We start from the raw sequence: 26056 nt of genomic DNA on the forward strand, positions 1-26056 counted from the left end.
GACCAACTCCTGCCGCGTGACCAGCTTCTGCTTCTACTATCCAGGCTTCTGCTATCACTTCTTCTGTCATAGCCCGCTCCTGCCTGACACTTGTCACCAAATCCTCGACAATCATCCTATCTTCCACATCCATCTGAGACAAAACGATCATGTAGGCCTCAGCAGATGTAACATCATTAGTAGAGTGTTTGGTTCCTGCCACAGGCTGACAACACTAAACTACCTTAGCTTCTTTGCTTACTCTTGGCTCATTCATCATAGACCCAACCTTTTTATTTTTTGACAAAGTTCAGTCTAAGGTTGTTGTTATTCTTCTTGGCTTATTTAAAGTAGACCAAGTCACCTTCACTGTGATTAATGCAAAACCAGTGCTAATCTCTTGAGTAGCACGCCCATGCTGCTTTGCCTCAAAGCAACAGAAATGTTCAGCAGGGACGCACGAGTCTGCGGCTACCGTAAACTTCAACTCCATCTGATCATCGCTCGCTACAGCAACCACATACCTCTTTAAGCCACGTGACTCACCAATAGCACCATCAAAGAGCCGGATTTCTTCATGTAACCCACTGGTAAAACAACTGAGACGCATGCTAAAACTGCTTTGCACTTGTGATATGACAACTTCTATGGTCGCCTCATATGCAAAGTTAAGACGTGAGACACCAACATCAATTGCGCCACAATCCCCATAAATGCGAAATATGAACGGGGTACGATCCCATGTGTCTATGTTATCCAAGTATGATACACCATCAATCACCTGTAGATCTTCTTTTTCATGTTCGCCTGCCTTGATCCTCATGTCATATTCGATTAGAATAGTACCAACCAATTCGATTCCTCGCTTAGGGCCAGCCATGTTGATGAGAGAACCCTACATAACCAAATAAAAGTAAGAAATATCTAAATCTGAATACTCCACTTACAATGTTTTACTTGTCCCAATATTTAAAATTCAGTTAAAGGCATGTTTTATAATTGATGATGGCCAAGATTTTTTCCCACCTATCAAACAAAGAAAACAATGTTAGAAAAGGACATCGGCCCATGCTATTTATTAGATTTTATTTTCGATCCAAATACTTAATTGGATAAGCCTGTAAGAAATAAATGTGGTGATGGGATCATTCATGCTATGCATGTTTATATGCCTATAAATAAATGGAATCAACTTTTTCAAAGTTTACTTGATAGCAACAGAGTCCCGAAATATTCTATTTGATTTACTATTTACTAGCTGACTAAGTGATACTTAGTTTCATTATTTTGATTTGTTCTTATAGTAAATCATCATTTCATAATACAAGACTTGGTATAGCAGTGGTTTACGGTCATGGACCATGTTTTTTCTTGGCTCAATAAGATCCCATGGACCAAAATGCCTGCTTCCATGATGGGTTATTAATAGAATTATGCATAGAAAAAAATTCAGACATGTACACACCTGCTTCAAGATGATGGGATCATCCCTGCTAAAATGGACGATATAGTTAAGTAATGGATTCATATTATCCCGAGCTGCGATGTATCCATACAACTCGACTGAGCCAAGCTCTGCAGGAATATTAGCCAACCTTAATGACAAAAACTGCAACATGTGACGACTTGCGTGTGACTCGCAAATTCCATTGTGCATTCTGCAATCTGTGGGATCTGAAAACATCATTGCCTCCAGCCAAGCTTCAGAAAAAATACAAATTTTATTAGAATTGGAAAGTAATAAAAGAAATGAATGTTTTTGCCATACGAAAAGTTAACATGCCATTTAAAGGATTCCATGGTCCTAATTCATCTCATCCAAGTGAAACTATCGATGTTCTTTTTAGTAAGAATTTTGCTCCCTTGAAAAGTTTTATTTTTCTAGGAAAACCCAAGGAAAAAGGAAGTAATATCAGGAGTCCAAGTTCAATCATGTTTGCCTTGTACAGGCAAGGAGTCCATCCAACATACGTTTTTCCAGTGTGTGGTCTCTAATAGAAAGTGGGAATCATAGAAATCCATGTAGGCAGTAGTTTTGAATCAATGGTTCGGTTTTGGATTAGTAATGAGAAACATGTGGTGCTTAAATGTTCAGTGAAGCAGCTATGCGGTTGCTTTGGAAAGTATGAAACCATTTGTGGTTTCGGAATGGAAACTGCCCTCATTTGGCAAAGCATGACCCCATGGTTAAGATCTGCACACTGCTTTGTCCAGCATGAAAGTTGGAATACTACAATTGGTGGGTGTCAGGGCTGGAGGCATTCGCAGTCACACCGAAAATGCTCGTATGGATGCAGACTGGTGCCTCTTGCTGAAGAACCTTTCAGGGCTCGTTTGATTCGCAGGATTTTCCGAACGCAGGAATAGGAAACACACAGGATCCGGATGACATGTCCTCTCCAATCCTACAGGATTTTAGATCCACGAGCATTTGATTGCAGAGGAAAACCAAAAGAATTGTAAAAAGAGGTTGGAGTGAAGGGAAATTTTCCTTCAAAACATAGTGCAAATCAATCATTTGTAGGAATTCCAAAGGATTGCAATCCTATGAATCAAACAACCATTGTAGAAAAAAATCCTATGGATCCAAATCCTACAAAAATCATACACAATTCCTTTGAATCAAACAAGCCCTCAGTGTTAATGCTTGCTGGAGAGCGACAAGAAGCCTGAAGAATCAGAATAATGTGAGGAGGACGAGTAGGAAGTGGGCTTGGCTGCACTCTGAGCTGCACGGTTGTATCTTCCTATCTTCTGCAAATCATGCAGAGGGCATGTGCTCTGAAAAAAATGGTCTGTTATTATTTTCGTCTTGATGCCATGCAGTGGACTGGAACTCTAAGAAAAGAGAGTAATATCTAATCACCTCAGGTAGGAAAAGGTCCATTTATTGCATAACCCCATAAACTATACGACGGTTCACTACACTCCAATAACTACCAAGAGTGGTCATTTCACCCCTGATGAAATTTATTTTATTTTGTTTTCTCTTTTTGTAAGTCCTCTTTTACGTTGACTTTTTCCCGATGGACAGCATATCCTACATTATAAATGTTTTCATGGTTTTCCAAGAGTATATCTGCATATGTGGGGAGCACCAATGGTAGAATCAGCGTATCTACCAGGTCTAGGGCGGAGATTGTAGGGGAAGGAAAGGGCGGTGTGCGTGCGGAGGCGAGGGCACCGGCGACAGGGCGCCGTCGTGCGGCTTGGGCGAGGCAGTGGCGCGAGGCTGAGGCGGCGGCTAGGGTTTGGAACTCCGACTCCTTGAGGAGTCGGCAACAAAATATGTTGATTGCTTGCTTGTTCTTGTCGATTACAACTCGTATATATAAGAGAAATCTGCTAAACCCTAATCTGCTAATTGGGCTAAGCCCCTAACTAGGCCTGGCCGGCCTGACCGGTGGGCCCTCTCCGGCGGTAGACCAGCCCGGTCATAACATCTCTCCCCGCCTGCCCAAACAGCTCGTCCTCGAGCTGGTAGTCTGGATAATGCTGCTGGAACGCCTCACGTGACTCCCAAGTTGCCTCCTCAGCAGGAAGGCCCTCCCACTGCACCAACAAGTGCCAAACATCACGACGTAGCTGGGCGCGCAGCACCTTCGCCGGGCTGGGAAGTAAACGGCCTTCTGCCGTCGGTGGAAGTGGCGGAGTGGCGATCGGCGGCGTGCCGCGGTAGGGCTTCAGCAGCCCCACGTGGAAGACGTCGTGAATGCGCGCCCCATCAGGCAATTGAAGGCGGTACGCCAAGGTCCCAATCCGCTCCAAGATGACGAAGGGCCCCGCATAGCGCGGACCAAGCTTGCGCTTGGCCCGCGGGTTGAGAGACTGGTGAGAGTGGTGTAGCAAATGCAACCACACCCAGTCACCGACGGCGTACTCCACGTCGCGGTGACGACCGTCATAGTAGTGCTTGGCGACCTGCTGAGCCTGGACAAGACGTTGTCGCACCTCAGCTAGCATCTCGTCGCGGGCGCGGATGAGCTCGCCAGCGACCTCTGTCCGTGCCGATGCCGGGTCCACTGGTAGAATAGGCGGAGGTGGCCTGCCGTAGACCACCTCGAATGGCGTGGCGCGCAGGGCGGAGTGGTATGAGGTGTTGTAGTAGTACTCCGCCCATGCAAGCCAATCCACCCAAGCGCGAGGACGATCACCTGTAACACAGCGCAAATACATGGCGATCACCTTATTGACCACCTCGGACTGGCCATCCGTCTGGGGGTGGAACGCCGTGCTGAACCGGAGTTGAACCCCCGCCATGCGGAAGAGATCCCGCCACACGTGCCCCGTGAACACCGGATCCCGATCACAGACGATGGACGAGGGGAACCCGTGTAGGCGGACGATGCCGTCGAAGAAGGCGCGGGCCACCGACAAGGCCGTGTAGGGATGGTCGAGCTGCTGCCGCAGAAGCTGGGCATCTGGCGCGGTCGCGGTCGCCTGACGGACGCGGTCGAAGAGGGCGAACGAGGGTCCCGAGCGTATGCATAGCAATCGCCCCTCCGAGACGCCCTCGGCCGTGTCTGGGTCAGCGTCGCGGCGAGACAAGGCGTCGGCCACGGTGTTGAGGCGTCCAGGACGGTACTCCACCGTGAAGTCGAAGCCGAAGAGTTTGCTGATCCACTGATGTTGTGGCACCGTCGACAGTCGCTGGTCCAAGAGGAACTTAAGGCTGTAGTGGTCCGTGCGTACGCGGAACGAGCGCCCCCATAGGTAGGGTCGCCAGTGGCGCACGGCCTGTACCAAGCCAATAAGTTCCTGCTCGTATGCCGCGAGCTTAAGATGGCGTGCGGCAAACGGCCGGCTGAAGTAGGCGAGAGGCCCGTCGCCCTGGTGAAGGACGGCACCGAACCCCGCTCCCGAGGCGTCGCAATCGACGATGAACGGCTTGTCGAAATCCGGCATCTGGAGGACGGGTCCCGTCGTGAGGGCCCCCTTGAGGGCCTCGAAGGCCGCGGTGGCCTCGTCATCCCAGGCGAACGCATCGCGCCTCAGCAGGCGTGTGAGTGGCGAGGCGATGAGGCCAAACTCCCGGATGAACTTCCGGTAGTATCCGGCGAGGCCCAAGAACCCGCGTAGGGCGCGCGGGGAGTGCGGCATCGGCCAGGCGGCGACGGCCGCCACCTTGTCCGCATCCATCGCTACCCCGTCGGCAGAGATGACGTGGCTGAGGTAGGCCACCGAGGTCGTCGCAAACGAGCACTTCGAGCGCTTAAGGTGAAGTCGATGCGCTCGAAGGTCGTTGAAGACGATGGCGATATGCTGCAGGTGCTCCGCCCATGATGCACTGTAGATCAATATGTCATAAAAAAACCAGCACAAAACGGCATAAGTATGGGTGGAGGACGTCGTTCATCAGGGCCTGGAAGGTCGCGGGTGCGTTGGTGAGGCCGAAGGGCATCACCACGAACTCGAAGTGGCCATGATGCGTCCGGAACGCCATCTTGGCGATGTCCTCCGGGTGCATGTGCACCTGATCGGAGGTCGAGCTTGGTGAAGAACCGCGCCCCGTGGAGCTCGTCGAATAGCTCGTCAACCACCGGAATCGGGAACTTGTCCTTGAGCGTGAGGGCGTTGAGGGCACGATAGTCGATGCAGAAGCGCCACGTGCCATCCGACTTGCGCACCAACAGCACCGGCGCGGAGAACGGGGACGTGGAGATCCTGATGATGCCCGCGGCCAGCATGAGCGCGCACTGGCGCTCCAGCTCGTCCTTCTGCAGCTGTGGGTAGCGGTATGGGCGCACCGCCACTGGCGCCGACCCTGGAAGCAGGTGGATATGGTGGTCACACACGTGTGGGGGCGGCAGGGCCTGTGGCTCCTCGAAGATGTCGCCGTGCTGCTGCAAGAGGTGCGTCAGGAGGGGGTGCTCGGCGTCGTCGTCCCCGGAGATGAGCTAAAGCTGCAGTGCGGTGGCGGCGCCCCCGAGGCCCTCCCAGCGGATGTGGCGACCCTGGCGCCAGAAGGACATCGTCAGGGCGTCAAAGTCCCAAAGGATGGGGCCGAGCGTCCGCAGAAAGTCGACGCCAAGGATGAAGTCAAAGCAGCCCAAGTCGATGCCGGCGCACGTGATGACGAAGTGCTCGTCGCCGATGGTGAGGGGTACGTGCTGGACCACCCCATGGCAGTGAAGACGGTCACCGTTGGCCACGGTCACGCGGAGGTGATCCCCGCCTGTCGGCTGTAGCGCGAGGCAGCGCATAGTGGCGGCGGGGAGGAAGTTGTGCGTGGAGCCCGTGTCCAGCAGCGCCACCAGGGTCTCGCCATGTATCGTGACCGGTAGCAGCATCGTCCGCTCGTGGCGGATGCCGGCGAGTGCGTGTAGAGAGACGACGAAGGCCGCGGCGGTCGGCTCGGCCGCTCGGTCGTGGCAACCGTCTCGGGCGTCGTGTCTCCCTCCTCCACGTCGACTGTCTCCAGGTAGAAGAGGCGCGGGCACACGTGGCCGGGCGTATAGGGTCGTCGCAGTTGAAGCAGAGCCCAAGGCGGCGGCGTTCGAGCTGCTCTGCCGGGGTGAGGCGGCGGAACGAGCGAGTAGCCACGGGGGCGGGGCCGGTCGGTCCAGGTGGGGCGGGGCGGGTGGCAGCCGCGGCCGTAGGAGGATGTGGTGACCCTGCATACCACTGCATGTTGTAGTATGCCAGTCGTTGATATAACATTCACGAAGTACCATTCCGCAAATGTTACATCCCTCAGAGTAGTACAGCAGAACATAGCAGGTCCATAACTCATTCACATATTATTACAATTAACATACACATGTCATCTCGGAGCTCCTCTTGGGTTCTAAGAGAAGTACTCCTGGGTTCGAGGCGAACCCAACTTAACTTACAATATAAGTGTCTCATTAAGCTAAACATTTATTTCCTCGAGCAGCTAAATATTAAGAGTTCGGGCTGCTCGGTTACTACTACTATCGGATATCTCTAGGCTTGTTCTCCTCCAGAAGCCTCCCCGGATCCGTAGACGATGAGGTAGTCTACGCCTTCAACACCTCCTGAGAGGTCTGGTTCCTTGTAGCCGATGATCTCGGCTCCTTCATTGTTGTCGTAGTCCTCCTCCAGACGATTCAGACAATCTAAGCATGGGATTTAAGAGTGGTATGAGTACGAGCGTACTCAACAAGTTCATTATAGGTAAGAGGTGTTTAATGCACTAGCTACGATATTAGACCAGAAAGTCTAATACCAATGCAAGTTTTGGTAAACATTTCTTCAAGAGATTGATTTTATTTCAAAGAGCTATGTCCGTCAGCCTTCACCGGTTTACTAGAACTTCATGGAGCTCCTTTCCGGCCGCGTTCGCAGTTCCTCAATCCCGGAACAGGGAGTGGCAGGTCACAGTTCTTTACACTCTGCAGAGGTGTGTTGCTTTACCCATAAGAGATCTTAACCTTGGTGCCAACCGGGCAGCTTTCCCGTCCACACTTCCTTTGGTGTGAGGCCCGGTATAAGGTCTAGCCAATCATGTTCCTCCGCTACCTCGAACACCCACCCTTTGTTGCATGCCCCGACCCTGGGTCCACGCCGGTCCCATTATTCCCGTAATTTCAGGGTGGACCCCGACCACGACGACAGTGCTGGGCTCTACCATACACTCCTACGCCGGTAGCTGCAACCCATCATAGACCGCATTACCGTGGGGAATTAGAATGGGATCCCCACCCTCCGGTTGTTCCGCAAGACACAACTGCTACGGTAAGCAATGCTTTACCGTGGGGAATTAGAATGGGATCCCCACCCTCCGGTTGTTCCGCCAGACACAACTGCTACGGTAAGCGCATCCGTTGATGAACGAGAGGTGGAAACACTTTTGACTACTCCGTCCCACTCCGGATCTTATGGTTAACACGGGTATTACGGCACAAGAATCACTGGCGACATTTGTTGTTTAATCCTAGATGGATATAAACCCGTGCAATGGAACCTCCACCATATCAACACAATCCATGGTTCCATTGCCCACCACATAGTCATATTCATAGTTATGAAAGTAGTGGTTTTGATTTTTGTGCAATAGTGATAACCATAATACTTTGCAAGTAATTTGATAAAAATACTCAAATGTCATGAGCAAGTGATGAACTTGCCTGAACACTGCAAAGTTTTGCAGTTGGAAGGTGTGGACTGACCCTTGTCCTCTGTCTCTGAAAAATAGCATCATTGTCCGATAAGGGCAATGGTTAAAGAAGCAGTTATGCATGATTCCAGTTTTAGGGTTTGTTCCCCCCTTCCGATGTCGTTAATATTTCATGTAAGAGGTTGATACTAAGAATAATTTGGGGATACTTGATTTAGAGTAAAATACAACCTTGAAATGTTGTCAAGGTGTTTTTTAAAGTCCAAATACATTAATGGACTTATTTTCATTATTGAAAATAATATGTGTGATTTAAATCATTATTTAAATCCTTAAAATAGGACTTATTCTTAATTATCTTCAAAAATTCTCTTTGATATTTTATTTAAATAGAGAATTTTATGCTGATCCTTTTTCATATTTTTAAGTTATTTTTAAGAGCTTTTAATAATTTTCTATTGAATTTCAAAGTTTCATGTTTTTATTGAATTGTGAAAAGTCCTTTTTTGCCCCTGGGCCCACCTGTCAGGGTGGCCCAGCGGGTTAACCCTAACCCGAGCCGCTCGTCCGGCTCGGTCGGACGCACCCGTCCCCTTCCTCTCGCGCACGCGCTAACCCTAACCCCTCTGAGCTCTGGCGACTCCCGCGTCGCCGCCGCCTTCGCCGATTTTCTCCGGCCAACTCCGGCCATCGCCGGCGGTGAGATGGGTATCAATCGAACTGCCGTTCGACGGCGCTTCGATTGATCCGCGTCGATCTGCTTTTCCTCGCCGCTGCTGTCCTTCCCCAAGCCCTCTGTGATCTAGTCGGTGGATCCACGGCGACCTTGTCGCCGCCGTTGCTCCTGGTGACTTGGCGTGGCCGGGTGCCTCGTCGTGATGCTGCTGAGGACCCGTGCGCCTGGCAACGAGCTGGCTTGGCGTGACCATGGCCTGGCGCCGCCGTTCGACCGGCGTGTGCCGCCATGCCGCCATGGCCGTGCCCTTCTCCGTCTAACTGGTAAGGTCGCACCGCCTCCCTACTGCTCTACTGCTTGTTCTTCCTCTCTTCCTTTCCTTCTAAGCTAGCTCTGGCTACTGCTTGCTGTTCCTTGTGCCTGTGCTGCTCTGTGGATGTGCTCACGGCTGCTGCCTACATGCGCCATGGCTCCTAGCTAGTGTGCTTGCTCTACAGCTATGCGTATGCTGCTTACTGTGCTGTTACTACCATGCTTCTGTGCTTCCTAGCTATTTCTGTTCATGGTAATCTCCAGCTGTGGCCCTCCTGTGATTGCTTATGAGCATCCAGTGATGCTCATGGCTTGCTGGCTGGCTCCTATTATTTTTTACTGTCACTTGGGCATACTGTGTGTGCTTAATTCTGTCCCTGGCTTGATTATATTGTACAATTTCTTGCAAATTTGCAAGAACCAGTGCACATGGGTGCTCTTCAGTGTGCTATCATTCATAGTCTTGCTCACTTGAGCATGCCTGTGGCTAAACCACACCATCCCTTGATGATTTGCTTCTGTATACATTTATATAACATGTATTTGATTGTCTGCTTAGGCCATTATTCCTGTTCTGTGACCAATTAATTTATAGTGTGCATGTGTTGATGCTAGGCTTGGCTCTAGCATGCTCTGCCAAGCTCTGATGACCTTATAATCATCAGATGCTTGGTGACTGACTGATGTTTCATGCTTATGTTAAGCTTGTGCTCTCCTAGTGTCTGTGTGATGCATACACTTGTGCTAGTGAATGGTAATGCTTGCTCAAGCATCATATGATGCTTGCAGTGAGCCATTGGTTCACTGGCAAGGAGTTGGTGCTTGGTTACTGGTCTGTTTCATTTATCTGTAATTCTTTGCTTGGCTAAATAGATAAATGATGTGAGCTGTTTATCAGTAATGATCATCTTAATATTAATAAGATTGAGCTAGAGGGATGCCAACATCTATTGGGAACCCTAGCTCCTTTTTGAACCCATCTGGGTGATGATATTTGTGCATGGCTTCTCTGTGGAATTTGGTGAAGTGGTTGAGGTGGCCCTGACAGCAAAGCTTTGCTGTTAGAGTAGCTCCCACCTTTGTTGGCTGGCTATGATTTGGTGAATATCTCACTGGAAGAAACCATGTTGGTTTTCCAGTGCTCTTTGCTGTTGACAAACTAGAATAGGCACAAGTGTCTATTTATCTGATGGTTAGCAAACCATGTAGTGCTAGGTGAGTTGGGTAGGCTAGCTGTGAATCTTTCCCTTGCTGGATTCTTTGGTTTACCCCAGTGTTAACACAATGGGCTTAACCATTTCTTCCCTGGGATGATTTCTTCTGGCTTAATTCCCTTTTTGCCAGCATCAAATGGTTTGATCACCAAATGATGATGCACACAGGGTAACCACACCCTCTGGCTTGTGTATATGTTATGCACATGCTTATTTATGAGCAAAACAGAGTTTTGCTCAGGTTGATCTTGTTTATACCTCACTCCAGCTCCTAGATGATTTGTTGGTGTAGAGGATTTGCTTCAGTGATGATCTTTTGCTTGCCCTGCTCCTCCTAGCAAGCTTGTGGTCTTGGTTTCATTTCTGGTGATTGTGGAGTGGATAAAACAGCTTTAGCTGTTCATCTGTTCTTGGTGTTCTTGAGCTATTCTTGCTGTTCTTGGTGGCTTACCACTGCTGCCTGTCGATGGATGAAGCATATGACTAGGGTTTTGGCTGGGAAAAGGTTATAAGTGGCCAGCCATTGCATCCCTGGTCGACAGCTCTTGCTTGGTCACTTTGGTGACTCACTGTGTGTGTGTCTTTGCATGCACACAGCCATGTGAGCAGGGCTGTGTGTGTGTAGACAGTCTTTGTGCACCTGGACTGGAACTTGACTATGGCATGGATCAGCTCGGCCACTTTGGTCCTATCTGCTCATTTCATATTTTCATTTGATTTCTAACCTGCCAAGTGGCTATGCCACTTGGCATAACTTCTTTTTGTTGTGATTTTGTGCAGGGATCAACAATTGATCAAAATAGACATGGAGTTCATCAATTCCAAGATTAAGTGAAGATGATCTTGTAGTATTTAGACTAGGATCCATCCTTGTACTTTTCTTTTTATTTTCTTTTATTTTTCAATTTCACCAATTCTTGTAATGTGTTGTAATTCATTTATTTACTCTTTTGAATATTGTAATGACAATGTAAATTGTGTGATGATCAATAAAGCTCAAAGTTTTCCCTAATGAGCTTTACTTTATTATAATTGTTCATATTGTTTATTATTGATTATATACTTAATGAATTTCCTCACAATTGAATTATTTATGGTAATTATTTAATGTTTGAATTTGAAATTCAAATTCAACTTTGGTTTGAATTCAACCATGTCACTTAATTTAGAATTCAATCATGCAACTTAAGTTTGATGCAAACTCTCCCCTCTCTTCTCAAAACCCTAAACTAGTTAAGTGAGATGCAAGTTTGTCGCACTCTCGAAACCCTAACCCTGTAAGGTGTCGAGAGAGAAACTTGTCCCCCTTCGATGCAGTTTTTGTTTAAAAGCGCGAAATTTCCCCAGAATTTACCATGCAATGCACATCCCTTTCTAATATCTACCCCTCGATCGTCTCTAAACCTGGGACATTACAGCCTTTCCCCCTTAAAGAAAACTTCGTCCCGAAGTTGTGGTTGTAATACCTGAACAGCTCGGGGTATGTTTTCCTCGGGTCTTCCTCTTTTTCCCAGGTGGCTTCCCTCTCGGGGTGATGCTTCCATTGTATTTTGCAATACTTGATAGCTTTATTTCTGAGTTGTTTCCAGCTCTCCTCGAGAATCTTGGCTGGCTTCTCGATGTAAGTCAAGTCTGGTTGTAACTCGAGCTCATCATGTGATATTGGTTCATCTGGGGTCTTCAAGCATTTTCGAAGTTGTGACACATGAAATACATTGTGAACTTGAGCTAGCCTTCCCGGTAGATCCAATTCAAAGGCTAAACCTCGGTTCTGACTCAGTATCTTGAAAGGTCCTATGTATCTAGGGCTGAGTTTTCCTTTTACTCCAAACCTCTGGAGTCCTTTCATCGGGCTTACCTTAAGATAAACCATGTCTCCAACTCGTGGCTCCCATGTTCTCCTCTTCTGATCGGCATAAATCTTTTGCCGACTTTGGGCTATCTTGAGCCTATCTCTGATAATGTCAATGATTTGTTGTTTTTCCTTGACATAATCAGGGTTGAACTCTTTGCTTGCTCCGGCTTCGTACCAACATATCGGTGATCTACACTTCCTTCCATACAGAGCTTCAAATGGTGCCATCTTGATGCTGCTTTGGTAGCTATTGTTATATGAAAACTCTGCTAGTGGTAAGTGCTCTTCCCATGATCCTCCGAAGTCTAGGGCACAAGCCCTAAGCATATCCTCTAAGATCTGGTTGGTTCTCTCGGTTTGTCCACCTGTCTGGGGATGATAAGCGGTACTATAGTCCAACTTGGATCCTAAAGCTTCGTGTAGTTGCTTCCAGAATGCTGATGTGAACACGGATCCTCGATCCGACACGATCTTCTTAGGCACTCCATGCTTACTCACGATCTCTTTGATGTAAAGATCGATGAGTTTCTCTCCTTTATCCTGCTGGTTTACTGCTAAGAAGTGGGCACTTTTCGTCAACCGGTCCACGATTACCCATATCATGTCTTTCTTTTTATTGGTCATGGGTAGTCCGGTGATGAAATCCATCCCTATTTCCTCCCATTTCCACTCTAGAATAGGTAAAGGTTGTAACTTTCCTGTCGGACTCTGGTGTTCAGCCTTCACTCTCTGGCAGGTATGGCATTCTGCCACATATTGTGCTATCTCCCTCTTCATGTTATTCCACCAGAATAGTTCCTTTAGGTCCATGTACATCTTTGTACTTCCCGGATGTATGGAATATGGTGTTTGATGAGCTTCCCGGAGCATTACTTCCTTAATTTCAGTAATATCCGGAACGCAAATTCTTTTCTGGAACCATAATGATCCAGATTCTCCGCGGTGAAATTCTGATGGTCTTCCCTCATCTATTCTTCTCATCTCCTCCACGATGAATGGATCGTCCAGCTGACCCATCATTATCTCATTCTTCAGGTTGACATTTAGCTCATCGGCTACTTGTAACGCTGATAATCCTTCATGGGCTTCCTTCTCCCAAAGTTGTATTTGGGCTTGAGTTATTTCCTTCCTCAACTCCGGTGATATTTCTTGTTCCACTCCTCCGGTACTCTTCCTACTCAGGGCATCTGCTACAACATTAGCCTTCCCTGGTGTGTAATTGATTGTTAGATCATAATCCTTGATCAATTCTAGCCATCTTTTCTGCCTCATATTGAGTTCCTTCTGAGTGAAGAAATATTTGAGGCTTTTATGATCTGTATAGAGCTCACACTTAGCTCCATAGAGAAAATGTCTCCATGTTTTGAGTGCAAATACGACAGCTGCTAATTCCAAGTCATGTGTTGGATAATTCACTTCATGAGGTCTGAGTTGCCTCGATCCATAAGATATCACTTTCCGATCTTGCATGAGTACGCAACCCAATCCATGCTTGGATGCGTCACAGTACACGGTGTAATCCTTGCCAACTTCTGGAACTGCTAACACCGGTGCCGTGGTGAGTTTCTCCTTCAGAGTTTGAAAACTCTTCTCACACTCCTCTGACCACACGAATGGTGTGTTCTTCCTTAACAGCTTTGTCATTGGTCCTGCTATCTTAGAGAATCCTTCAATGAATCTCCGATAATATCCTGCCATTCCTAGGAATCCTCGGATTTCCTTGACAGTCTTGGGTGCTTCCCATTCTAGAACTACTGCTACCTTACTCGGGTTAACAGCTATTCCATCTTTACTAATGACATGACCAAGAAATTCCACTTGATCTAGCCAAAATTCACACTTACTAAGCTTGGCATAGAGTTGATGTTCCCTTAGTGTTTGCAACACTAACCTCAAATGTTCTGCATGTTCAGCCTTGTTCTTGGAATATATCAGAATATCATCGATAAATACGATGACAAACTTGTCTAGATATGGCATGAAGATCTTATTCATGAGATTCATGAATATTGCTGGGGCGTTGGTCAATCCAAAAGGTACTACAAGGTATTCATGGTGTCCATACCTTGAGACAAAGGCAGTTTTCGGAACATCTTCCTTCTTGATCTTTATCTGGTGATAACCGGATCTTAGATCAATCTTGGAAAAGACTCCCGCGCCTCTTACTTGATCAAATAGATCTTGTATTCTTGGAAGTGGGTACTTGTTCTTGATTGTGACGTTGTTCAGATTCATGTAGTCTCCGCACATCCTTCTTCCTCCATCTCTTTTATCCACGAAGATCACAGGTGATCCCCATGGTGAAACACTCTCTTGAATGAATCCCTTTTGTTCCAAATCATCCAGTTGCTCCTTAAGTTCTTTCAACTCCTTGGGCCCCATCTTATATGGTGCTTTGGCAATCGGAGCTGTTCCTGGAATTAGGTCGATAGTGAACTCTATCTCCCTATCTGGTGGCATACCAGGTAATTCCGCAGGAAACACATCCTGGAATTCATTTACTACAGGTATATCTTCTAACTTCACCTCCTTCATGCTGTTCAGCTGTAGCTCAACTTCAATCTGTGTATGTTTGTTGCCTTGGTAGATCATTCTACTTCCATCGGGGCTTTTCAAAGACACCGTTTTATTCACACAGTCGATCAATGCTCCATTAGCTTCCAACCAGTTCATACCAAGAATGACATCAATGTCCTTCATCGGTAAAATGAACAGGTCCGCGTCAAACGCGCACTTATTGATCATAATGACTTGTTTTTGTTTGGCATGGGTTACTACTATCGTTCCCCCCGCAGAAAGTATGGTTATGGGTGTATCTAACTTAGTGCAACTAATCCCATGTTTGGTAATGAATTGTTGAGAAATGAATGATGTAGTTGCACCAGTGTCAAAAAGTACTTTGCCAGGATGAGTGAGTATCTGGAGCGTACCTATCACCGCCTGGTCAGAGTTGACCACCTCCTCTAGACTGGTACAGTTCAGCTTGCCGAAGGGCTTCTTATTCTTCCAGTTGCCTCCGGTGTTTCCTCCTCGGTTTCCTCCTCCTCCTGACTGACCTCCTCCACTATTCTTCTTGGGGCAGTCCTTCAGCATGTGCCCCTCCTGGCGACAACCAAAGCATATAATCTTTGGCTTCTTACAGTCCTTGGCAAAATGCCCTGTGAATCCACAGCTTCTGCAAACTATTTGATTTGCAGTCTGGAATGCCTGATTCTTCCTACTACCGTAGTAGTTGCTGTTGTTGTTGTTGTTGTTGTTGTTGTTGTTGTTGTTGTTGCTGTATCTGGGCTTGAAACTCAAGCTGGTGTTGGGCTTGTTATTGGAAAATCTTTTAGGCTCAAACTTGGCCTTCTTCCTCTTTTCCTCCTGTAGTTGTTTGAAATCATCTTCCAGAGTGATGGCAGCATCCACCAACTCTTGAAACTCCGTCGCTCTCATCATGCGGAGCTGAACTTTGAACTGGGGACTTAACCCCCTCAGAAACCTCTTCTTCTTCTTGTCCTCGGTGTTGACTTCTTCAACCGCATACCGGGACAGTTTAGAGAATTCCCTGACATAAGTCAGGATGGCCTTGTCCTTCTGCTCGAGACTTTCAAATTCTCGACGCTTCAATTCCACGATACTTTCAGGGACATTGGATTCCCTGAACTTCCTTGCAAATTCCTCCCAGGTAAATACCTTTCCAGCCGGATAAACGGCTACAATGTTGTCCCACCAGGATGCGGCAGGTCCACACAGCAGATGGGTAGCGTAACGGACCTTCTCTTGGTCGTTACATCCAACAGTATTGAGCTTTCGCTCAGTATCCATCAGCCAATCTTCCGCGTCCATTGGCTCGGGCGCGTATGCGAAAGATATAGGCTTAGTGTTTTGGAAGTCTGCTAATGTGACTCCCGGGTTCTCAGGTCTCTCCACCCTGTTTTGCTGCAACAAATCCTGAAAGAATTTGTTCTGCTGCTCCAGTGTTACACGCTGTCGCTCCTCTACCAGTTGCATGTACTGGATAAAGTTTTGCTGCGTCATGGGTGGTGGTGGTGGTGGAAACTGATCTCTGGCTGCTCCCTCAGCCTCTTCCCTTTGTTTTGCTTCGCGCTCCATGCGCTGTGCTTCAGTCTCGTCTCCTAGCGTTCCCGACATAACCCCCTAGTTCTGCAACACAAGATGATACTCATAATTACTCCATGCGCAAGTTTTCTGAGCTCAACTTTGTGCACAGAACTAGTCACGCAATGGAAATCAAGAAGCAAATCCAAATCATACAAAACATATACCCTATATATACATACTTAAGTGGTCTTATTACAATACTCAAGTCGATGTGAGTATGCAAACTCACTTATTAAAGTATATGTACAAATTTATACAAATATTACAAACTATAATACACGTGGTACTTGTGTATTATAGCCTCGCCTCCCTTGGTGGACTCTAGTTGATCTTCACTCCCGGTACATTCCAGGCTTCCATCCAGTCGAACGTGTCGTCCTCCTGATAGACCCTGGAACATAAGGTATCCCCGTTGGCTGGTAATCCGAATCCGATGATGATCCTAAGGAGAAATCAGTGTTCACAAACTGATCGTTGAGTGCATCATAGTCCACCCATCGGGTGTACTCCCCTGTAGCCCCACCATAAGGGTTACCAAAACTCATACCCGACTCAACCTGTGTCGGATACCCTCCATCCACTACTTCATTACTAGGATAGCTCTGGTTCTGGGTTGTTGCGTCATCATTCATCTCCCCATCATAATACACAGAAGTACTATGAGTTCCAGTATCCGATCCCCAACGCCAACCCGTGGAATTCTCGATAGGAGTCTCGGAACGCTGGTTGTTTCCGGATTCCTCTCCGCCCTCGTATCCCCCATAGGAACTACCCAAGTAGTTCCCAGGTGTAACAGGTGTAGGTTCACGCTCAAGTGGATCAATACTGATGTAGTCACCAGCTGAATAAACTGGTGTGTGCACCACATTCTCCATAGGTTCTTTCCCCCTACTCTCCTCCTTGGGTTCGCAATTCCTCAAGCATCGTATCAATTGCTCCTATCAGATGATGGTTCAACTGAAAGAGTAATGATATGAAGTTGCGACTATTATCCATATATTTAGCCGCTGCTATGGGTTTGCGTTTGGCATATTTGTAGTGGTTGAGCATGGGATCTTCTTCCTCCTGATTATGAGGAATATGGGAGAACTCGGAATCCATAAGCTCCTTCGTCTTATGTTCCCGTATGTCGGTTATGGCTCTCATAACAGCTATATGGTAGGCTGTGTTGGTTGTCCTAGCTTCCCCTGCTGGCATGACTACGCTCATTCCCAAAGATTTGGGAAGTCGCAGTCCTACCCTGCACTTGGCCAATACAGGACCATCATAGAACATGTATTTCTTTACTGGAATTTGGGGATCGCACCCAAATTCACGTAACATGGCTCGTAAGATGTCTGCAAGTCCTCCTTGGTATTCGCTCAGTGTGGAATCCATAACTTTCACGTTTCTTCCCGGTCGTGAACTTGCCATGTTGGCTGTAGAAATAGAAAGATTATAAGATTAGTAATAATGCATCATAATAGAGATAATAAAGAATTATCGCACTAAAAGATATGATTGTTGTATTCTCAATTGAATATACACCATATTTTTAGAGAATTCTTTATTAGTCCTATTTGACTCCTAACGTTTGGTCCCATTTACTAGGTTCCAACCTAAGGTCAAAGCTTTTGCTCTGATACCAACTGTGGTGACCCTGCATACCACTGCATGTTGTAGTATGCCAGTCGTTGATATAACATTCACGAAGTACCATTCCGCAAATGTTACATCCCTCAGAGTAGTACAGCAGAACATAGCAGGTCCATAACTCATTCACATATTATTACAATTAACATACACATGTCATCTCGGAGCTCCTCTTGGGTTCTAAGAGAAGTACTCCTGGGTTCGAGGCGAACCCAACTTAACTTACAATATAAGTGTCTCATTAAGCTAAACATTTATTTCCTCGAGCAGCTAAATATTAAGAGTTCGGGCTGCTCGGTTACTACTACTATCGGATATCTCTAGGCTTGTTCTCCTCCGGAAGCCTCCCCGGATCCGTAGACGATGAGGTAGTCTACGCCTTCAACACCTCCCCGAGAGGTCCTGTTCCTCGTAGCCGATGATCTCGGCTCCTTCATTGTTGTCGTAGTCCTCCTCCAGACGATTCAGACAATCTAAGCATGGGATTTAAGAGTGGTATGAGTACGAGCGTACTCAACAAGTTCATTATAGGTAAGAGGTGTTTAATGCACTAGCTACGATATTAGACCAGAAAGTCTAATACCAATGCAAGTTTTGGTAAACAATTCTTCAAGAGATTGATTTTATTTCAAAGAGCTATGTCCGTCAGCCTTCACCGGTTTACTAGAACTTCATGGAGCTCCTTTCCGGCCGCGTTCGCAGTTCCTCAATCCCGGAACAGGGAGTGACAGGTCACAGTTCTTTACACTCTGCAGAGGTGTGTTGCTTTACCCATAAGAGATCTTAACCTTGGTGCCAACCGGGCAGCTTTCCCGTCCACACTTCCTTTGGTGTGAGGCCCGGTATAAGGTCTAGCCAATCATGTTCCTCCGCTACCTCGAACACCCACCCTTTGTTGCATGCCCCGACCCTGGGTCCACGCCGGTCCCATTATTCCCGTAATTTCAGGGTGGACCCCGACCCACGACAGCAGTCTTTGGGCTCTACCATACACTCCTACGCCGGTAGCTGCAACCCATCATAGACCGCATTACCGTGGGGAATTAGAATGGGATCCCCACCCTCCGGTTGTTCCGCAAGACACAACTGCTACGGTAAGCAATGCTTTACCGTGGGGAATTAGAATGGGATCCCCACCCTCCGGTTGTTCCGCCAGACACAACTGCTACGGTAAGCGCATCCGTTGATGAACGAGAGGTGGAAACACTTTTGACTACTCCGTCCCACTCCGGATCTTATGGTTAACACGGGTATTACGGCACAAGAATCATCGACATTTGTTGTTTAATCCTAGATGGATATAAACCCGTGCAATGGAACCTCCACCATATCAACACAATCCATGGTTCCATTGCCCACCACATAGTCATATTCATAGTTATGAAAGTAGTGGTTTTGATTTTTGTGCAATAGTGATAACCATAATACTTTGCAAGTAATTTGATAAAAATACTCAAATGTCATGAGCAAGTGATGAACTTGCCTGAACACTGCAAAGTTTTGCAGTTGGAAGGTGTGGACTGACCCTTGTCCTCTGTATCTGAAAAATAGCATCATTGTCCGATAAGGGCAATGGTTAAAGAAGCAGTTATGCATGATTCCAGTTTTAGGGTTTGTTCCCCCCTTCCGATGTCGTTAATATTTCATGTAAGAGGTTGATACTAAGAATAATTTGGGGATACTTGATTTAGAGTAAAATACAACCTTGAAATGTTGTCAAGGTGTTTTTAAAGTCCAAATACATTAATGGACTTATTTTCATTATTGAAAATAATATGTGTGATTTAAATCATTATTTAAATCCTTAAAATAGGACTTATTCTTAATTGTCTTCAAAAATTCTCTTTGATATTTTATTTAAATAGAGAATTTTATGCTGATCCTTTTTCATATTTTTAAGTTATTTTTAAGAGCTTTTAATAATTTTCTATTGAATTTCAAAGTTTCATGTTTTTATTGAATTGTGAAAAGTCCTTTTTTGCCCCTGGGCCCACCTGTTAGGGTGGCCCAGCGGGTTAACCCTAACCCGAGCCGCTCGTCCGGCTCGGTCGGACGCACCCGTCCCCTTCCTCTCGCGCACGCGCTAACCCTAACCCCTCTGAGCTCTGGCGACTCCCGCGTCGCCGCCGCCTTCGCCGATTTTCTCCGGCCAACTCCGGCCATCGCCGGCGGTGAGATGGGTATCAATCGAACCGCCGTTCGACGGCGCTTCGATTGATCCGCGTCGATCTGCTTTTCCTCGCCGCTGCTATCCTTCTCCAAGCCCTCTGTGATCTAGTCGGTGGATCCACGGCGACCTTGTCGCCGCCGTTGCTCCTGGTGACTTGGCGCGGCCGGGTGCCTCGTCGTGATGCTGCTGAGGACCCGTGCGCCTGGCAACGAGCTGGCTTGGCGTGACCATGGCCTGGCGCCGCCGTTCGACCGGCGTGTGCCGCCATGCCGCCATGGTCGTGCCCTTCTCCGTCTAACTGGTAAGCTCGCACCGCCTCCCTACTGCTCTACTGCTTGTTCTTCCTCTCTTCCTTTCCTTCTAAGCTAGCTCTGGCTACTGCTTGCTGTTCCTTGTGCCTGTGCTGCTCTGTGGATGTGCTCACGGCTGCTGCCTACATGCGCCATGGCTCCTAGCTAGTGTGCTTGCTCTACAGCTATGCGTATGCTGCTTACTGTGCTGTTACTACCATGCTTCTGTGCTTCCTAGCTATTTCTGTTCATGGTAATCTCCGGCTGTGGCCCTCCTGTGATTGCTTATGAGCATCCAGTGATGCTCATGGCATGCTGGCTGGCTCCTATTATTTTTTACTGTCACTTGGGCATACTGTGTGTGCTTAATTCTGTCCCTGGCTTGATTATATTGTACAATTTCTTGCAAATTTGCAAGAACCAGTGCACATGGGTGCTCTTCAGTGTGCTATCATTCATAGTCTTGCTCACTTGAGCATGCCTGTGGCTAAACCACACCATCCCTTGATGATTTGCTTCTGTATACATTTATATAACATGTATTTGATTGTCTGCTTAGGCCATTATTCCTGTTCTGTGACCAATTAATTTATAGTGTGCATGTGTTGATGCTAGGCTTGGCTCTAGCATGCTCTGCCAAGCTCTGATGACCTTATAATCATCAGATGCTTGGTGACTGACTGATGTTTCATGCTTATGTTAAGCTTGTGCTCTCCTAGTGTCTGTGTGATGCATACACTTGTGCTAGTGAATGGTAATGCTTGCTCAAGCATCATATGATGCTTGCAGTGAGCCATTGGTTCACTGGCAAGGAGTTGGTGCTTGGTTACTGGTCTGTTTCATTTATCTGTAATTCTTTGCTTGGCTAAATAGATAAATGATGTGAGCTGTTTATCAGTAATGATCATCTTAATATTAATAAGATTGAGCTAGAGGGATGCCAACATCTATTGGGAACCCTAGCTCCTTTTTGAACCCATCTGGGTGATGATATTTGTGCATGTCTTCTCTGTGGAATTTGGTGAAGTGGTTGAGGTGGCCCTGACAGCAAAGCTTTGCTGTTAGAGTAGCTCCCACCTTTGTTGGCTGGCTGTGATTTGGTGAATATCTCACTGGAAGAAACCATGTTGGTTTTCCAGTGCTCTTTGCTGTTGACAAACTAGAATAGGCACAAGTGCCTATCTATCTGATGGTTAGCAAACCATGTAGTGCTAGGTGAGTTGGGTAGGCTAGCTGTGAATCTTTCCCTTGCTGGATTCTTTGGTTTACCCCAGTGTTAACACAATGGGCTTAACCATTTCTTCCCTGGGATGATTTCTTCTGGCTTAATTCCCTTTTTGCCAGCATCAAATGGTTTCATCACCAAATGATGATGCACACATGGTAACCACACCCTCTGGCTTGTGTATATGTTATGCACATGCTTATTTATGAGCAAAACAGAGTTTTGCTCAGGTTGATCTTGTTTATACCTCACTCCAGCTCCTAGATGATTTGTTGGTGTAGAGGATTTGCTTCAGTGATGATCTTTTGCTTGCCCTGCTCCTCCTAGCAAGCTTGTGGTCTTGGTTTAATTTCTGGTGATTGTGGAGTGGATAAAACAGCTTTAGCTGTTCATCTGTTCTTGGTGTTCTTGAGCTATTCTTGCTGTTCTTGGTGGCTTACCACTGCTGCCTGTCGATGGATGAAGCATATGACTAGGGTTTTGGCTGGGAAAAGGTTATAAGTGGCCAGCCATTGCATCCCTGGTCGACAGCTCTTGCTTGGTCACTTTGGTGACTCACTGTGTGTGTGTGCTGCATGCACACAGCCATGTGAGCAGGCTGTGTGTGTGTGTAGACAGGTGCTGTGCACCTGGACCTGGAACTTGACTATGGCATGGATCAGCTCGGCCACTTTGGTCCTATCTGCTCATTTCATATTTTCATTTGATTTCTAACCTGCCAAGTGGCTATGCCACTTGGCATAACTTCTTTTTGTTGTGATTTTGTGCAGGGATCAACAATTGATCAAAATAGACATGGAGTTCATCAATTCCAAGATTAAGTGAAGATGATCTTGTAGTATTTAGACTAGGATCCATCCTTGTACTTTTCTTTTTATTTTCTTTTATTTTTCAATTTCACCAATTCTTGTAATGTGTTGTAATTCATTTATTTACTCTTTTGAATATTGTAATGACAATGTAAATTGTGTGATGATCAATAAAGCTCAAAGTTTTCCCTAATGAGCTTTACTTTATTATAATTGTTCATATTGTTTATTATTGATTATATACTTAATGAATTTCCTCACAATTGAATTATTTATGGTAATTATTTAATGTTTGAATTTGAAATTCAAATTCAACTTTGGTTTGAATTCAACCATGTCACTTAATTTAGAATTCAATCATGCAACTTAAGTTTGATGCAAACTCTCCCCTCTCTTCTCAAAACCCTAAACTAGTTAAGTGAGATGCAAGTTTGTCGCACTCTCGAAACCCTAACCCTGTAAGGTGTCGAGAGAGAAACTTGTCCCCCTTCGATGCAGTTTTTGTTTAAAAGCGCGAAATTTCCCCAGAATTTACCATGCAATGCACATCCCTTTCTAATATCTACCCCTCGATCGTCTCTAAACCTGGGACATTACAGAGGAGGCCGAGCGGCGCGGCCGCCGCGGGCCAGGGGTGCCTGCTGAACTGCCTGTGCGCGACGCTCATAAGCGCGCGCGTAGTGCATCGCCGTCTGGAGGTCCTGCGGGGCCTGGAGCTCCACGTCCACACGGATGTGGTCAGGAAGTCCGCCAATGAAGAGCTCGGCGCGTTGTTGCCCCGTCACCCCGGGTGCATGGCAAGCGAGGGCCTGGAAGCGGTCGGCGAAGTCCTGCACCGTGGTGGTGAAGGCCAAACGCCCGAGTTCCGCCAAGCGGCTGCCGCGGATCGGGGGGGCCGAAGCGGAGAAGGCAGAGCTCGCGGAAACGGTCCCATGGGGGCATGCCACCCTCGTCCGGCTCGAGGGAGTAGTACCACGTCTGGGCAGCGCCGCAGAGATGGTACGAGGCGAGCCAAGTCTGGTCCGAAGCGAGAGTGCGCTGCCCTCGGAAGAACTGCTCGCATTGGTTGAGCCAGTTGAGGGGGTCCTCGACGCCGTCATAGGTGGCAAAATCCAGCTTGGCGTAGCGTGGGGGAGCGAGACCGGCGGCGCCCTGGACGGGGTACTCCGCGCGACTAGCGAAGGGCTCCGCAAAGCGCGAGTACGTCGGCTCCGGGAAAGACGGTCTCGGAGGGTCCCCGGCGGCCGTGTAGACGGGAGGAGGCGTCGGTGCGGCCGAGTAGACGGGCGGGGGCTCCGTCGCGGTCACCCACGCCGGTAGCCGGGAGGGCGACGGCGGAAACGGCACCCGCTGGATGGGGACGCCCTGGGGCAGTGAGGCGGGGCCGGCGCTGGGACTCGACTGCCACGACGCCCATGGCGGCGGAGGCGGCGAGGCCGAGGGCGGCACGTGCACGCCTTGGGCGGAACGAACCGCCGGCGCGGCCGGGTAGGCGGTGAGGGGCAGCGGCAGGGATGGCGAAGTCATCCCCTGCGTGCCGATCGTGGTACAGGCGGATGCCCTGTACCGCGGTGGCGAGGTCGCGGATGGCCGTCGAGAGCTCCCTGCTGCGAGAGGAGGAGCGGCGTCGCCGGCCTCCGCCATGGGCGTCGCGGCTCCCGTGGAGGGCGGCGGCGAACGCGGCGGCAAGTGCGCGGAGGCGGTGGAGGCCGGCGGCGTCTCGGAGGTGGCAGCGATGGTGGCGGCGGGTTGGCCCGAAGACATGATCGTAACCGAGGAAGCTGATACCAAATTGGTAGAATCAGCGTATCTACCATCTCTAGGGCGGAGATTGTAGGGGAAGGAAGGGGTGGTGTGCGTGCTGAGGCGAGGGCGCCGTCGTGCGGCTTGGGCGAGGCGGCGGCGCGAGGCTGAGGCGGCGGCTAGGGTTTGGAACTCCGACTCCTTGAGGAATCGGCAACAAAATATGTTTATTGCTTGCTTGTTCTTGTCGATTACAACTCGTATATATAAGAGAAATCTGCTAAACCCTAATCAGATGATTGGGCTAAGCCCCTAACTAGGTCTGGCCGGCCTGGCCGGTGGGCCCCCTCCGGCGATAGACCAGCCCGGTCATAACAACCAAACCTGGCTAACATTTTGTATGCACACATACGTCCTAAAAGGAATGAAATGATGTAGCAGAGGATATGAATTTTTCACATAATAAAAAAGGTAACTGAACACAATTGGGGAGGGGGAGGGGGGGGAGGGGGAAACAGGGTAAACCTGGACTGGAAAATGGTTTAGGGAGTTATCTGGACAATCAGAAGAGGGAGGAGTTATAATGTCTGGTGAATCACAACCGGAAGTATGCTATCCTGTGCTTCGGGGCGAGGTGGGATCGGGGCAAGAAATGAGGAGTCCTAAAAATAATGTATTAGATTTGTCTAGCCGCAATTGTTATTCCCTCCGTCCTAAAAAGGATGTCTTAATCTTAATTTTTCTAAATTCGGATGCAATAGTGCTAGATACATCAAATTTTAGAGAAATCCGAGGTATCCTTTTCAGGACGGATGGACTAGATGTTTCCTACTTTTGCAAACACCAATCAGTGAAACCCCTAGGTAACATTCTACAACATTTCCCTTTGTAAGTGCCATCAACAACTGCCATCAATTAGTAAAGTAAACAGAGCAAAGCAAAATTAACATCGAGATTCCATGAAACAATATATCAGTTGACACTACAGCTTCAAAGAATCCCTAATACACTGTAACAAAATAAAAAATATCACTTACTCTCATTACGGTCAGCAATACGATAGTCAATTTTCCAATCGTCTGTGCCGCTGTATATGGAACCGTCGCGATGGCTGCTATTTGGAAATATCTCCATTAAATAATCAGGTGTCGCTGCTGCAACCACAACTTCTCCTGATGTATCAGGTTTGCTATCCATGACCTCCAAGGTTGTCCCAGAAGCATCTTTAAAACAAAAACTATCGTTCCCGCTTCTTTTCCTCTCATCTTCAACATTATTGGCGGGAGGGGCATAGCTACAACGAGTAATGACCTTGGTTGTATCAGCATCCTCCATGCCTTGGGTAATGGCAGAGTGCTTGCTCAGGGAAACAATAAAATCATTGGCATGAGAAGAAGAGAACTCACCTAGAAAGACGGCGGCTAGGTGAACTGAATGCAGGGAAGCCTGGAGGAACTCGTTGTGCAAGCGCTGATGGCCTCCAGCGAGGCGTCCCAGATGCAGTGAGGAGAGGTGGAGCTGTAGAGGCGAAGCGGTTCGCTGAGGCAGGAGTGGTGGCGACATTGGAGAGACGAGGAATCCAGCGTGAGAGGAATTTCAACGGAACCATCTCCTGTCTCGATTGCCGGTCTCTTTCCTCAGCTGAGCGCACGGCGGCGGCGGGGTGGCATTATTGCTTCGCCGGCGCGCCCCTCTTTAGGCCTTGTTCGGCAGCCGTGATTTGACAGGTTTGGTGCTGTCTAATCCCGGCCCAGTTTTGATCCACCAAAAACCACGACTGGGCCGTTTGGTAGACCGGTCCAGGACGGACTGAGCCCCAATGTCCCCCAAAAATACACGCCGGGTACGCCGGGTTGGAGTGGAACAGAAACGCTCGACCCTCCTCGTGTTTCTGGCTGCTGGCGATGCGTAGCAACCGCGCTGTCCTCCACTCGCGGCGGCGCCGGCGCCGACCCATGCTGCCG

General features: G+C 48.0%; 1 protein-coding gene across 1 annotated transcript; it reads right to left on the bottom strand.

The window, feature by feature from the left end:
* Positions 1 to 289: 289 nt before the first annotated feature.
* On the bottom strand, positions 290 to 25804 carry LOC127346694 (uncharacterized). Its single transcript, XM_051372971.1, has 4 exons — positions 25499 to 25804; positions 25130 to 25386; positions 1445 to 1680; positions 290 to 874 (listed from the first exon to the last, which is right to left on the bottom strand). The coding sequence occupies exons 1-4, from the start codon at positions 25699 to 25701 to the stop codon at positions 290 to 292; spliced, it is 1281 nt and encodes a 426-aa protein (XP_051228931.1). The 5' UTR covers positions 25702 to 25804.
* Positions 25805 to 26056: the final 252 nt, after the last annotated feature.

Source organism: Lolium perenne, chromosome 4 (genome assembly GCF_019359855.2).
Source record: "Lolium perenne isolate Kyuss_39 chromosome 4, Kyuss_2.0, whole genome shotgun sequence".
NCBI classification, from domain to species: Eukaryota; Viridiplantae; Streptophyta; class Magnoliopsida; order Poales; family Poaceae; genus Lolium; species Lolium perenne.

Coding starts and splice junctions, on each gene's coding strand:
- LOC127346694 (XM_051372971.1), bottom strand. CDS start 25,701: ATGGTTCCGTTGAAATTCCTCTCACGCTGGATTCCTCGTCTCTCCAAT. Junction 25,387..25,498: donor CCTAGCCGCCGTCTTTCTAG/GTGAGTTCTCTT, acceptor TACTCGTTGTAG/CTATGCCCCTCCCGCCAATA. Junction 875..1,444: donor ATCCCATCATCTTGAAGCAG/GTGTGTACATGT, acceptor TTGGTTATGTAG/GGTTCTCTCATCAACATGGC.